Source organism: Zootoca vivipara, chromosome 11 (genome assembly GCF_965207765.1).
Source record: "Zootoca vivipara chromosome 11, rZooViv2.hap1.1, whole genome shotgun sequence".
Classification (NCBI taxonomy): Eukaryota; Metazoa; Chordata; class Lepidosauria; order Squamata; family Lacertidae; genus Zootoca; species Zootoca vivipara.
This window is the reverse complement of record NC_142594.1, coordinates 3,535,829-3,549,866: the sequence shown is the minus strand read 5'-3', so window position 1 is coordinate 3,549,866 and position 14,038 is coordinate 3,535,829. Positions and strand designations below refer to the sequence as shown.

At 42.7% G+C, this 14,038-nt stretch overlaps 1 protein-coding gene across 2 annotated transcripts in view; it reads left to right on the top strand.

Annotated features, from left to right (window-relative positions):
• HECW1 (HECT, C2 and WW domain containing E3 ubiquitin protein ligase 1) overlaps positions 1–14,038 on the top strand; it is a 121,981-nt gene that overhangs the window by 79,351 nt on the left and 28,592 nt on the right. For both annotated transcript variants that reach the window (XM_088653734.1, XM_088653733.1), the window contains 2 exons: positions 6,358–6,488; positions 9,085–9,206. In XM_088653734.1, coding sequence (XP_088509860.1) covers positions 6,358–6,488; positions 9,085–9,206 — 253 coding nt within the window. The remainder of the gene's footprint in view (positions 1–6,357; positions 6,489–9,084; positions 9,207–14,038) is intronic.

Genomic DNA, 14,038 nt, shown 5'->3' with positions numbered 1-14,038 from the left:
TTACGTTACATTCCGTTACGTTATGTTACAGCCTTTAAGTTTTATATTGGGGGTGTCTGTGCAGTAGTTTGTTAATTTCTTTGTTTTTGTTTTATAATATGTTTTTGCATTTTAATTAAGTGTGAGGTGCCTTTTAGGTTTTTGGACCAAAATGTGGGGTGAAATAAATGAAAATCTTACATATTACATAGAGAAAACAGCGTATGCTTTGACAGATGTTAAGAAGAAGGAAAAGCTCAACATAGTCTTCAGTAGGAACCCATGCTGCTTGTAATGTTTAGTTTTGCTTTCAGAATCCCAGCTGGATCTCTGAATTCTCAAGCATGTATGAGTTTTTAAAAATAATAATCAGAGGTTACTAAGTGTTGCTTGAAAGATATTTTGATGCTCCTCATCCACAAATGTTTATACATCATGGTCTTCCCATGTCCCCCCTGTCACCACTACCTGCCTGCCCACTTGTATACACAAGGGAAGCTCAGCCCTGCATCTGAGCACACAAACAGGTGGTCCAGCAGAGCACATGAGTGAACAGGCAGCCAGGTGGGTCTGTGAATGGCAGCAGCGGGGGGATTTGGAGATTTGGGGATTGGAATCAGTTGTGGGAGGAGGGGGAATTTTGGGTGAACTGTGGGGTAGTGGGGGTTGGGGTCAGATTGTGAGGGGGGAGGTTTGGGTGAACTCTGAGGTAGGCGGAGTCTGGAGCAAACAGAGGGTGGGAAATGACAATGGGGTGGTGTGGGTAGACTGGAATGGGAGGGGTTGAAGGAGCTCTGGTGGGATGTGGTGTTGGGTGAGGTGTAAAGGGAGGTGGTTGGCAAGGGTGGGTAGGGATGGCAGGGGTGGGGGTAGGTGGGGTTGGTGATCAAAGCAAGCAGCGGCAGCAGTCCTAGCATTCCAGTATAAGACAGGTGAACGTCAGTTACAAATCTGTCTGAGATGTTTATGGGCAGATTTATTTTAAATGTCTTTACTTGACCTACATGCAGGTCACACCAAACAAAGTGGGTCAGTACATGAAGATGCATGCGTCTGTTTCTCTTTTTAAATATAGTTTATAATTTCACTTGACATTAAGATAAAGGGACCCCTGACCATTATGTACAGTCGTGACCGACTCTGGGACCGACTCATCTCGCTTTACTGGCCGAGGGAGCCAGTGTACAGCTTCCAGGTCATGTGGCCAGCATGACAAAGCTGCTTCTGGCGAACCAGAGCAGCGCACGGAAACGCCGTTTACCTTCCCGCCAGAGCGGTCCCTATTTATCTACATGCACTTTGACGTGCTTTCAAACTGCTAGGTTGGCAGGAGCTGGGACCGAGCAATGGGAGCTCACCCCGTCGCGGGGATTCGAACCGCCGACCTTCTGATCGGCAAGCCCTAGGCTCTGTGGTTTCACTTGACATTATATGACAGCAAAATCTTTTTTCACTATAACCTCAAGAAATGTTTTTGTTTTTCCTTCTCTCTCAGTTTACCATAATGATATTGTTTTCCATTGAAAAAACCTAGGCCTGGAACATCTATCCCAACCTGCGGCCCTCCAGATGTTTTGGCCTACAACTCCCATGATCCCTAGCTAACAGGGCCAGTGGTCAGGAATGGTGGGAATTGTAGTCCAAAAAATCTGGAGGGCCACAGGTTGGGGGTGCCTGATCTATCCTCTAATTATGCACCTCAAAGAGAACATGCAGCCTAGTTGGGGGGTTTCTTATATTTTAAAATGTGGGGTGATTATCTTTGGTGTGCCAAGCGGACAAATTCAAAGCTTCTTCCTTTCTAAGGCAGCAAAACAGGATGGGAGTTCTTCAGTCCGATTTGCAGAAAGGAGGATTATAAAAATCAGCTGCCAAATGACAGCCACCAGGAATTTTATTAATTCCCCTAAAGGCTTTAATTCCTCTAAAAATATCTGTTGTGCATAAGAGAGCATAACACCAGTGAGTCCCACAAGGTATTATCTCAAGCATTCTAGTCAGAATAGTGTAGTAGGTCAGACTACTACAAATCCCAACTAATTCACAAAACTCACTGGGTCACCACGGGCCAGTCACTCTTTCTCAGTGCAATCAATCTCACAGGGTTGTTGTGGGAACAGAAATGTGTAAGGTGTGTATGGGGGCCGGGGATATGTCATCCTGATCTCCTGGGAGGAAAGTGAAATAGAAATATGGTTGGGTGCCCTCAAGCTGCTGCATTTGCCGTGATAAATCTGAGTGTCTGAGCATGTCAGAGAGGAGGCTAAGGTACAACCATTTCTCCTGACGTACCAGTTTTCTAGCAGTTTTCTATTATTATTATTATTACCGGTATTATTATTATTATTATTTTGCCTGGAGGACACTTTAGCTATGGTACCATCAATATACAGGTTTACCATCTTACTTGCTGTTTGTGAGAAATAAAATATGCTGTTGCATGTTTTACTGAAGATATTTAATTTTTATTTATTTAGTTTACTTGTGGTTTCCTTTTGGCATACAGTACTTGTCCCATGGCATCAAGTAAGAGATATTCATTAGTCAGTACATTGGATTCCCCAATGGAACCTAAGAACATTACAACTGAGTAATTGTCATGTCCCATGGCTTCTTTGCAAAAAAAGCTCATTGCTAATTCATTATTATTATTTTTTAATGTTAATGGATAAAATGCAAAGTACACCATCACATCTTGACAGAGCTTTGCTTGGAATTGTTGAGCATTCCTAAGTTTTAAGCAGACTGGTTTCATGTTGGGCATTGCATCAAGCTTCATCAAAAGTGCTATTTTCAGTAAATGGGTGTGTGGAGGGGGGATTTTTTTATTTTAGAATAAAAAGAGCTTAAGGCAGCTAACAACAATTTTAAAAACCCTGTTAAACAAATAACAAGTAATTAAACAACTGAAAGCTAAGGGAAAATAGAAACAGCAAATGGAATAATTAAACTTAATTAATAAAAGCCCACCTTTACAAAATTATGTGAGAAGCAATTGTATTGGCACCAAACTTCTCTGTGGTCCTGCAAGACTGATAGGGAGACGTCCTATGATCCACTTATTCCATAAGATTCCTTCAGCCAAATACATTGCAGGATCCACCCTTTAGAAAGCTACCATTACGTCATACCAGTAACATATAAATGAGACCTCCCTTGAGCCTCACCTTGCTTCCCTCTGGTGGTTGTGGCAGGTCCATGAAGGTCATTTTAAAGTATTCTATGTACAGTACTGCCTTTTATCTAGTTTAGAAAACATTCCTTCTGCATTAGGCTTAAATATTGAGATGAACTGGGCAGTATTTATGCAGCTGCTAGGCTTTTACTCAGATGAAATGAACAAAATACTTTTGTTTGTTTGCAGTATTTATAGTCGGCTCTTCCTTGAATGTACAAAAACTACAAAATTAGGTCCAATAATAAAACACAATTCTAACCCAAGGTAAACAAGCGAAACTACAGCAGCAAAAATTAATATTTCCAATTCAACCAAATGACTAGGTTAAAATGAACATAACATTCAAGCAGATAGAAACAGATGAAACAACCAAAGGTTTTAGCATCAGTTCCCATCCGAATCCTCACTTAGGCAGTCTATTCCCTCCCTCTCTGTCTCTCACACAAAGCCTGTGTGCCAACAGACCCTCAATCTGTGACTTTTGACTTGAGTAACTTAACAACTGCAAAACACCCCCCCCCACTCATCCAGGATCTCTCCCTGAGCAGTGTAAATGGTTGCCCACAAGCATCCACAGCAAGAAACTCCCGTTTTTTTATCCACAATGGCAACAGAAAAAGAACGCACCCAAAATAAAAGCTGGGTAGCAATAAACCATAGCCAGTTTTTCTCTCCCCTCCCCAGTCCTGAGAAAACCACAGGGTTGCCAGGCAGAGACATGTGGATGGGTTTGCTGGCATCCCTCATCTCTCATCTTCTTTTCAGCTGGCACAAACAGCATTCAAGGTCCTTTAGGGACTAGACTAGACTAGACAAAAGTATGGTTTTGAAACTATTGAAAAGCATACCGGGGTTGTTCTGAGGCTTACCAAGGGGTGGCTGAGTGAGGCAGCTGCCTTAGGTGGCGGGAGCCCAAGAAGCAGCCCCCTGAGAGCATACCTTGTGCTCCACTACTGGTGAAGAAGGGGGGCTGGCAGCAGCTCTGGTAGCTACTGGCAATATCTTGTCGAAACGTTGTGAGATCTAATGTACTCCATGAAATCTTGTGTGAGATCTCACCAGAACCCACTGTTATTGCCACTGCTTTCTAGGAAGGAAGGCTTTGGTGATGGCAGTGGCAGAGCGGCAATACAGGACGCACCGATTCATCTCAATGAGATGCTTAATGATGGCCATCAAGAAGCCTCCCCAAAAGACTGGTTGTTCACCTAACAAAAGCCAGTTACAGAAGAGGAAATCAGGCAGTGAGGCACATCAGGCTGGCAGTGTGTCCCAGAGCACATATCCTGCAGCATGCTGTGGCAGTTCCTTGACAAACCAGTATTTAGGGGCTCCCTGAGGACAGAAAGTTTGAAAACAACCATTATAACGCGCACACACAGTAAATGTATCCAGCATCACAATTATCATTTTAAAAAGTGCTGGATTTTTCAAATGCATCCATATAGCTGTTTCAAGTTCTTCCCCCACATATGCTTGCATTTTTTCAGAATATCTTGAAGATTGCTTTACACAATTTTGGCTAAACTGTAGTAGTCTCTTGGTCCATTGCTTTGCTTCCTAGGCATTATTAGCCAGCAGGGTATTTTTCTACCATCTAATTAAATAGGAAGCTTATGCACTGTATATATCCCTCTAAATAGGTGGGCTATGTTTTTCTGTTCTGCTATTGCATGAGGGGGGCATAAAACTCAGCCTGCATTGGAATGGAAAGTTTGTTCAGTCAGCCTGCTGTGAAGTGAATAAAAATGTTTATAGGTGCTTATAAAAGAGAGGGGGGGAAGTAGAGCAATGTTAATATAGTGTGAAGTCCAAATATAATAATTTGTTTGCAAAGGGCATATTTAAAGGCAAAACAACAAATCCTTAGTTCTTGTAGTATTTCTTTTTAAAGCTAATTTTATTATGCTATTTACCTTCTTGCTAATATGTGTGTGTGCATGTAGAGTTAAATATAAAGCATTGATTGTTGGGGAAATTAATAAAACAAAAGCAGTCTTTCAGCCAAGCATAAATCTTTATATTTTCACATTTCTTCCCAATTCAATTTAATTCATGTATTTTATTAAAACTTCCAAGACTGTCAGATCATGAATCAAACCAAACCAAGAAATAACAATATTAAAATGCTTATAAAATTATTATAATAATTATTACTATTACTATTATTAATACCCTGCAACTTTACTAAGAATGAAATCCTTTGGAGCCTTATATCATTTCCCCCTGTAGAATGCCCTCCTGCAGGATGTCAAAGAGTTAAGCAACTATATAAATTTTTGAAGACATCTGAAGGCAGCCCTGTTTCGGGAAGCTTTTAATGTTGGATTTTTTGTTGTTTGATTTGTATTCTTGTTGGAAGCCAGAGTAGTTGGGGTAACCTAGTCAGATGAGTGGGGTATAATAATAATAATAATAATAATAATAATAATAATAATAATAATAATAATAATTCAAATTCCATAAACACCTGAGAAACCTAAAGCATAATTCTAATAAACATTAAATATAAGTTACCGGATTATATTTAGCTACGGTAATAATATTGAAGTAATACTCAAAATTTGCCAAACCAAGCCAGTAAGCCTACCTAATATCAAGAAGAAGAAGAGTTTGGACAAACCCAGGTTTGTTCTTGTCTTACTGCTTATGGCAGAGAGGGCTTCTTTAATCAAACAGGAAAACAACCGAGTGGCCCTCTTTGCGGCTTTGTCACTCAGTTGTACAGGGGGGCCTGCCACTCTTTGTTGGAATTTAGATGTACACTGAAAACATATTCTCCTAGGTACGTTCAAAAGACACTCAGGTATTTCCAATGTTGCCTTCCGAACTGTTCTATTTGTTGATAGATTTATTGTCCTTTTGTTTTAATATTTTCAATTAATTGTCTATAACATTTGGTGTCTTTCAAGCCAAAATGCAGTTCGTTAAAGTTATAAAGTAATCAACAACTTAAAGCAGCCTTTCTCAAACTTGGGTCCCCAGATGTTGTTGGACTACAATTCCCATCATCTCTAGCTACCAGGGCCAGTGGTCAGGAATGATGGGAGCTGTAATCCAACAACACTTGAGGACCCAAGTGTGAGAAAGGCTGGCTTAAAGTCTAAAAGCCGGACACAAAAATGCTATGCAGAAGTCCCCTCATTTGTAATGTGCATCTGACTAACATATTTTACTTCCTCCCCTTTTTCAAAATCAAGGTACCAAAATATCCAGCGAACTATTGCTACAGAAAGAACAGATGAGGATGCTGTGCTTAGCAGCAGGGTAGAGAGGCTTCCCGCTGGAGGCGGAAGTGATTCTGAGGCAGAGCCTTCCCAGCCAAATTCAGGTAAGACATCTACATGAGTCAGTGCTGTATGGATTGGTCTCCTCCTCCTAGTATTGTACTAGCTTTGTAGATTGTTGGTGGGGGAGCGTCACGTTCCACAGATGCTTCTCAGTGAGGGTCTGGTTCTCACTGTTGTAGTAAAGTTTATGTTGGGGCAGAAAGTGGTGGGTCCCAAGTGTCATTGCTCTTCCATATGTCCTCCAGTTGGTTTATTTATTTCATAAAATTTATATGCAGCTTGATTGTAAAAAAAATCCCAGAGCGGTTAACAAAAAGCTAAAAGCATAACACCAGGAAAAAGATTTAATACATTAAATACACAAGAAGTTAAGATACTTTTAGACTTCACAGCAGCCTTTGACATAGTTGATCATGATCTTTAGGGCCACCGCTTTGCCGACGTGGGGATTCAGGGCACAGTCTGACAATGGCTGCGTTCCTTTATCTCAGGTCGGGGACAGAAGGTGGCGCTAGGGAAGGAGATGTCATCACAGCACACCTTGGTGTGTGGAGTCCCGCAGGGCGCAATCCTTTCCCCGATGCTTTTTAACATCTTTATGCACCCCCTTGCCCAGATTGTCTGGAGTTTCAGGCTGGATTGTCATCAGTATGCTGATGACACCCAGCTCTGTCTGTTGATGGACAGCCATCCTGAGTCGGCCCCAGACACACTGACCACATGTCTGGAAGCTGTGGCTGGATGGCTGCGTGGGAGCCGGTTGAAGTTAAACCCTTCAAAGACAGTGGTCCTCTGGCTGGGTCTGGGCGGCATGGGGTTGGGGGGGGGCAACTCCCATCTCTTGCAGGGGCTCAACTTGTGCCAGTGCCTTCTGTCGAGAGTTTTGGTGGAACCTTTGCCGCCTCCCTCTCCATGGAGGCGCAGGTTGCATCTACTGCATAGGCAGCATTTTTCCATCTCCGCCGTATCAAACAGTTGGTCGCTTACCTTTCCCGCCCTGATCTGGCCACAGTGATCCATGTGACGGTCACCTCCAGGCTTGATTACTGTAACTCACTCTACGCGGGGCTGCCCTTGAAGTTGTCCCAGAAACTCCAGCAGGTGCAGAATGCCGCGGCGAGGCTCCTTACGGGAATTTTACTCGCTGATGTGCTGGTTTTCAGAATGCAGAGAGTTTTCTTTCCAGAGAGTCTCTAAAATATATGAGCAAATCTCTGAATTACCTTTGAGGAGCCCATTTAAACATTTAAACATATTTTATTGTTACTCTTATTGAATGGAAATATGACATTGGTTCATGGGCACAATTTAATTAACTATCAAGTTTTTATTTTTACCCATCTGTGGTTTAAATTATGGGCAAACAACAACAACCCGACCTTGCTTTCTTTTTCACACATATTAATGTACCTACAATTCCCTGCACCCTGAAGAACTCAAATTGAAATTGTATATAGAAGACACAAGTCCTGCAAGGTGTACCCTGGGCCGTACTCTGCACTTACAAAAGAGAGGTTGCCAGTGTTACTACCGTATTTTATTACCACTTCGAACATATGCAGCTACCTTAAAGTAAAGCAAACCATTGGCCTAATTGAGTATTACCAACACCAGGTGGCCCTCTCTGGGGTTTCAAGAACCAGTCTTTGTCACTGGAGAGGCCTTGAATTAATTCAGGGCCTTCTGCGGGCAAAAGTATGTATCTTTCTAACCACAGAGCTGTGCCACTTGTGTTTCTTTATGGTGACTCTGAGGTAGAGAAGAGTAAGAGAGGCAATACCCTGAGGGGGGAGCAACAAGTTTAGCAAAATTACATGGTACAATTGTTCAGTGGTATTACTCAGCACTGGCAAGCGTGGAGTGGTGGATTCACCCTCCTGTCCGTGGCATCACTGCAGCTTACCTGGGTGCAGCATTGTACTACTTCAAACTGCAGGTGGAAGGTTGCATCTGTGCATGTTCTCCCACATAAAATTCGCACCTAGCGCACTATGAAAACTAGCATTTTAGGGAGAAAGCTGGGCTGGAACCTTATTTCCTGATGTGCTGTTTTTCAACATTTCTTCACATGGGAGAACACATAGTACGCCTTCAATCCCAAGAGCTGGAACTAGTGATACAGTACAAGGAAGATTCTTCCACATGATTTTGCTGAATGTGCAGCCTTGACCCTTGATCAGGGCACATTAATTTCAGCTTGTGTATGTATGTATGTATGTACGTATGTATGTATGTATGTATGTATGTATGTATGTATGTATGTATGTATTTACATACCATATTTAAATAACATTTTCATACTTCTGTCTACTCGTCTTCTGTGGCTGTCGGAGATAAAAAGAACTACTCACTTTTACACTGGATATTTATTTATAAAACTAAGTTGGAAAGAACTTGTTGCCAAAAAGCCAAGGCTTAGCTATAGGAATCGACCAAGAAGGAATTGAAAACACAAGAAGCACAGGTTTGTTGGGGAGGGTTGTGCCGTGGATTAACAAGTCCTTTCTGTAACTACCAGGAAGTTGGCCAGAATCTGTGCTTTAGAGGGGGGAATCAGAAGAGGGGAGAACTGGAATAGCCATTCAAAATTCAAATGTTCTCTTGCTGTGTATTACATGGAAGCCTTTTTATTTTCAGAAATTAGAAGAGAAGTACCTGTTTCACCTGTGAATTCTCAAAAAATCACCTTGTTGCTGCAGTCTCCAGCTGTAAAGTTCATCACCAACCCTGAGTTTTTCACGGTGCTGCATGCAAATTATGTAAGTGCTTGATCCTCAGTTATCTTGCAAATTGCTGATATACTTTGATAGCAGCATCCAGGTTCTCTCTCTGCAATTGAGAATGTGTGAGAGAGAATGAAAGTGATCGGAGAAACTATGCAAAAGCCAGAATTGCAGAGAGAGAACTGAATTCTAGGGAAGAAAATATAACTGAATTATCCAAGTGTTAAATTCATCCCCACTTGAATTTGTTCACCTGGATGGTCCTGCAGAAGAAATTTGGCTTTGCAGCAATCCAGCAGCATTGTTTGCAAAAACCCCTCTACGTATGCCTCCTTTTTGAAAAAGGAGCATTTGGTGGTTTGCAAATGTATGATATCAAACCTTATCACTAAACATAACTACAGTCATACCTCAGTTTAAGTACGCTTCAGTTTGAGTATTTTCAGTTTAAATACTCCGCGGACATGTCTGGAACGGATTAATCCACTTTCCATTACTTTCAATGGGAAAGTTCGCTTCAGGTTAAGTACGCTTCAGGTTAAGTACAGACTTCCGGAACCAATTGTGTACTTAAACCGAGGTACCACTGTACAATGAGTATTGTAGTTATGCAGAGTGTTGTTGAGTTATGCGTGTTCATGGGGAATCATAATGCATAAATGTAGCTTTTCTCACTGCTAAGATATTTCAGAAGGTGTTGGACAATTACAGTGCTCATCTGTTTCTGCCTTAATAGACCTGGATCTACATTATACTCCTTATGCAACATTTTGGTTAGCAAGGCCACTAGCTTGTCATATGTACAATTCATACTCTTCCCATTTCTCCATGCTAGAACCATCCCTAACACATTCCTATGTAAAATAATCACTAAACCAGTATTTTACCAAGCCCTAACCAAGTATCTCAGAACAGAGATTTTTAGATTCTGGGATGCCTTTTGAAAGCTTCACATGGGGTTCCTCAAGGAGAAAATCAGTAGCAGGAGACAAACCTCCCCAAGAGAGAACTTATGTGGCATTACTGATCTCCCACCCACCCCAAATGCTTTTTAAAAGCATAGTTCCATGTAAGTGTCTATACTTCAAGACAGTAAATGAAGCTTCCACCCATTGCAGTGTTGAAAAGGTAACCCGTTTTTGTTGTTGTTCTGGAGGAAGCTTCCAAGGGATGGGGATTCCAATGCTATCAGAGAGTTACAGTGACTTTATTGAATTGCATTAATTGTTTTGATTAATTTGTTGTTGTTTGCTTTATATGCTTTTGTGTTTGATATTATAGCAGTTGCAGTGCTTGCTGCTTTTTAAATGGCGATGTGATTATTGTGGAACCACTTGGAACTCAACATTTGTTGTTGGAAAAGCATAATACAAATATTAAATCAACTCATCTCAACCCCTAAAACATGCAGCCAAATGGGAATGTTGTGTGTATTCTAGGTTGCTTGTTCATTCATGCAAGGCCATTGTTGTGTTCAGCAGCTGGTTCGTGCCATAGATGAACTGACTATATGCCCTAGAATGCATCTGCGAATAATGTGCATTATCCTGGGGCTCTTTGGCAGATGTTCAGGGATTTCTTGGTAGGCAAGTTGATGCAAAGAAGTTCCTCAGGAAGTTGAAAACTGCACTGTCACAAGGCAAGAAAGTCTATATCAATTATCTCCAGTGTTTTGGCAAATGCACACTTCCCCCTTCTAACTGGCTAAGCAGAAACAAAATACAGTTTTAAAAATCATTTCAAGGTTCCTCTGAGAAGTATGTTGGAATGACTGGTGGAGACATAAGCAGTTTTCTTAAGATCCAGTTTTGGTGTGGTCAGGGGATTCAAATGCTATTCAGAAAACGTCTAAGATTAATCTGAATATTCCTCTTTGAACTTTTTGTGGCGTTCACTTTATATTAGTAGATCTTACATCAAAGCAGGCATCAAATTAATTTGAACAGAACAACACCTTTTCTGTTACAACAATGATTTCGATTCTGCCAAAGAAACCAGAATGACCTGCTGAAACATCTGTTAAGGCAGTCATACAAATTCCACTTATGTAAAAATAATATGCTACATAAATTTGGGCTTAATGTCGTTATAATATTTTAACCGCAAACTCCAATTAAAATTTAGAAGCATTAATTATGGCCATGAATATTGAATTGGAAAATATTATCCAGCAGCTGGAGCTGGAATGGAAAACAGATCTCTTCTTTACTTGAAGGCTTTAAAAAACCTATGATTTTTTGGGTCTCTTTTAAGGTCTCAGAGAGCTACTAAAATGGTCAGTGAGTTGGTGGTGGAATTCCAGAGTTTGTACTACTAAGTTTCTGTAATCCCAACCCCAAGCTAAATAGCAAGAACATTATAATATATTTCCTGAAATTAATGATCATTCACTGCGTGTGATTATAAATACTTAGCAAGTTACAGGTGTGCTAGAGCAATGTGAGAGCCTCTCCCATGGGGCTACATGATATTTCACTGCAGCAATATCTGTAGGAAGGAACTGGAAGGTTGAGGCAAATGATATGATTCCTTCCCATGCCAATATCATAGGCCCTCAGGCAACGACTGCTTACTAACCAGAGCCACATGGCTCTTTCTTACAGATGTTGTTACAGTGACAAGGGACCCTCTGAAAGACAGGAGGATGCAGTGTTATGTATTCTGGATAGCTATAGTCTGGCAACTAGAGACCAAGCATGTCTCAATTTTATCTGGAATAATCATGGTATTTGTGAACTTTCTTGCTGAGCTTTTAAAGGCTCTTAATGCGGGGAAAGACATACAGACAGCAACTCTTTTAAAGGTAAAGGGTAAAGGGACCCCTGACCTTTAGATCCAGTTGTGACCGACTCTGGGGTTGCGGGCTTCAGAAGGCTGCCTCCCCTTCTCCTCCCAGATGCAGCAGCCGAGCACAGAGAGAGAGGGAAGGCTGCAGCCCCGCCGCTCCTCTCACATGTTCTAGCGCCCGTTTACTGAACGGGCTGAATGACACTAGTAATAATATAATAATTTATTATTTATACCCCACCCATCTGGCTGAGTTTCCCCAGCCAATCTGGGCGGCTTCCAACAGAACATTAAAATGCAATAATCTATTAAACATTAAAAGCTTTCCTAAACAGGGCTGCCTTCAGATGTCTTCTAAAAGTCTGGTAGTTGTTTTTCTCTTTGACATCTGGTAGGAGGACGAGTGCCACTACCGAGAAGGCCCTCTGCCTGGTTCCCTGTAACGTGGCTTCTCGTAGTGAAGGAACCGCCAGAAGGCCCTCGGCACTGGACCTCAGTGTCCGGGCAGAACGATGGGGGTGGAGACACTCCTTCAGGTATACTGGACTGAGGCTGTTTAGGGCTTTAAAGGTCAGCACCAACACTTTGAATTGTGCTTGGAAACGTACTGGGAGCCAATGTGGTCTCAGCGGCCACTCCCAGTCACCAGTCTAGCTGCTGCATTCTGGATTAATTGTAGTTTCCGGGTCACCTTCAAAGGTAGCCCCACATTGCAGTAATCCAAGTGAGAGATAACTAGAGCATGCACCACTCTGGTGAGACAGTCTGTGGGGAGGTAGGGTTTCAGCCTGCGTACCAGATGGAGCTGGTAGACAGCTGCCCTGGACACAGAATTGACCTGCGCCTCCATGGACAGCTGTGAGTCCACCAGGCTGCGCACAGTTACCCCATTCAGGACCAGGGAGTCATCCACACCTGCCCACCTCCTGTCCCCCCAAAACAGTACTTATGTCTTGTCAGGATTCAACCTCAATCTGTTAGCCACCATCCAACCTCCAACCACCTCCAGACACTCACACAGGACCTTCACCTTCACTGGTTCTGATTTGAAAGAGAGGTAGAGCTGGGTATCATCTGCATATTGATGAACACCCAGCCCAAACCCCCTGATGATCTCTCCCCACGGCTGCATGTAGATGTTAAAAAGCATGGGGGAGAGGACAGAACCCTGAGGCACCCCACAAGTGAGAGCCCAGGGGTCTGAACACTCATCCCCCATCACCACTTTCTGAACACGGCCTAGGAGGAAGGAGCGGAACCATTGTATAACAGTGCCCCCAGCTCCCAACCCCTCTAGATGGTCCAGAAGGATGTTATGGTCGATGGTGTCAAAGGCCGCTGAGAGATCCAGCAGAACTTGGAAACAGCTCTCACCTTTGTCCCTAGCCCGCCGGAGATCATCGACCAGTGCGACCAAGGCAGTTTCAGTCCCATGATGAGGCCTGAATCCCGACTGGAAGGGATCCAAATGGTCCGCTTCTTCGAGGCGTGCCTGGAGTTGTTCAATTACCTTGCCCAAGAATGGAAGATTTGAGACTGGGCGATAGTTGGCCATATTGGCCGCATCTAAAGATGGTTTTTTAAGAAGTGGTTTAACAACCACCTCTTTCAGCGAGTCTGGGAAGGCTCCCTCGCAGAGAGAAGCATTCACCACCTCACGAAGCCCATCACCCAACCCTTCCCGGCTAGCTTTTATAAGCCAGGATGGGCAAGGATCAAGGAGACAGGTGGTTGGTTTCACTCATCCAAGCAGCTGTCCACATCTTCGGAGGTAACAGATTGAAATTGATCCCACACAACTGGATTAGACAGAACTCTAGCACTCTTTCGCTCCAGCCCTGCTCCCAAGGTGGAGTGATTTTAGCTGCAAAAAGGAGATAATGTGGCCCGTACTGGGCCCTGATGGAGCAGGTGGTTCCGCTAAATTGCGAACCAGCTGAAAAAGTCTCCTATTGCTGTTTTCTGCAGATGCAATAGAAGCGGTGAAGAAAGTTTTCTTCGCCTCCGCTACCACCACTTGGTAGGCTCGATATTGAGCTCTAACCTGTGTCCGGTCAGATTCAGAATGAGTTTTCCGCCAT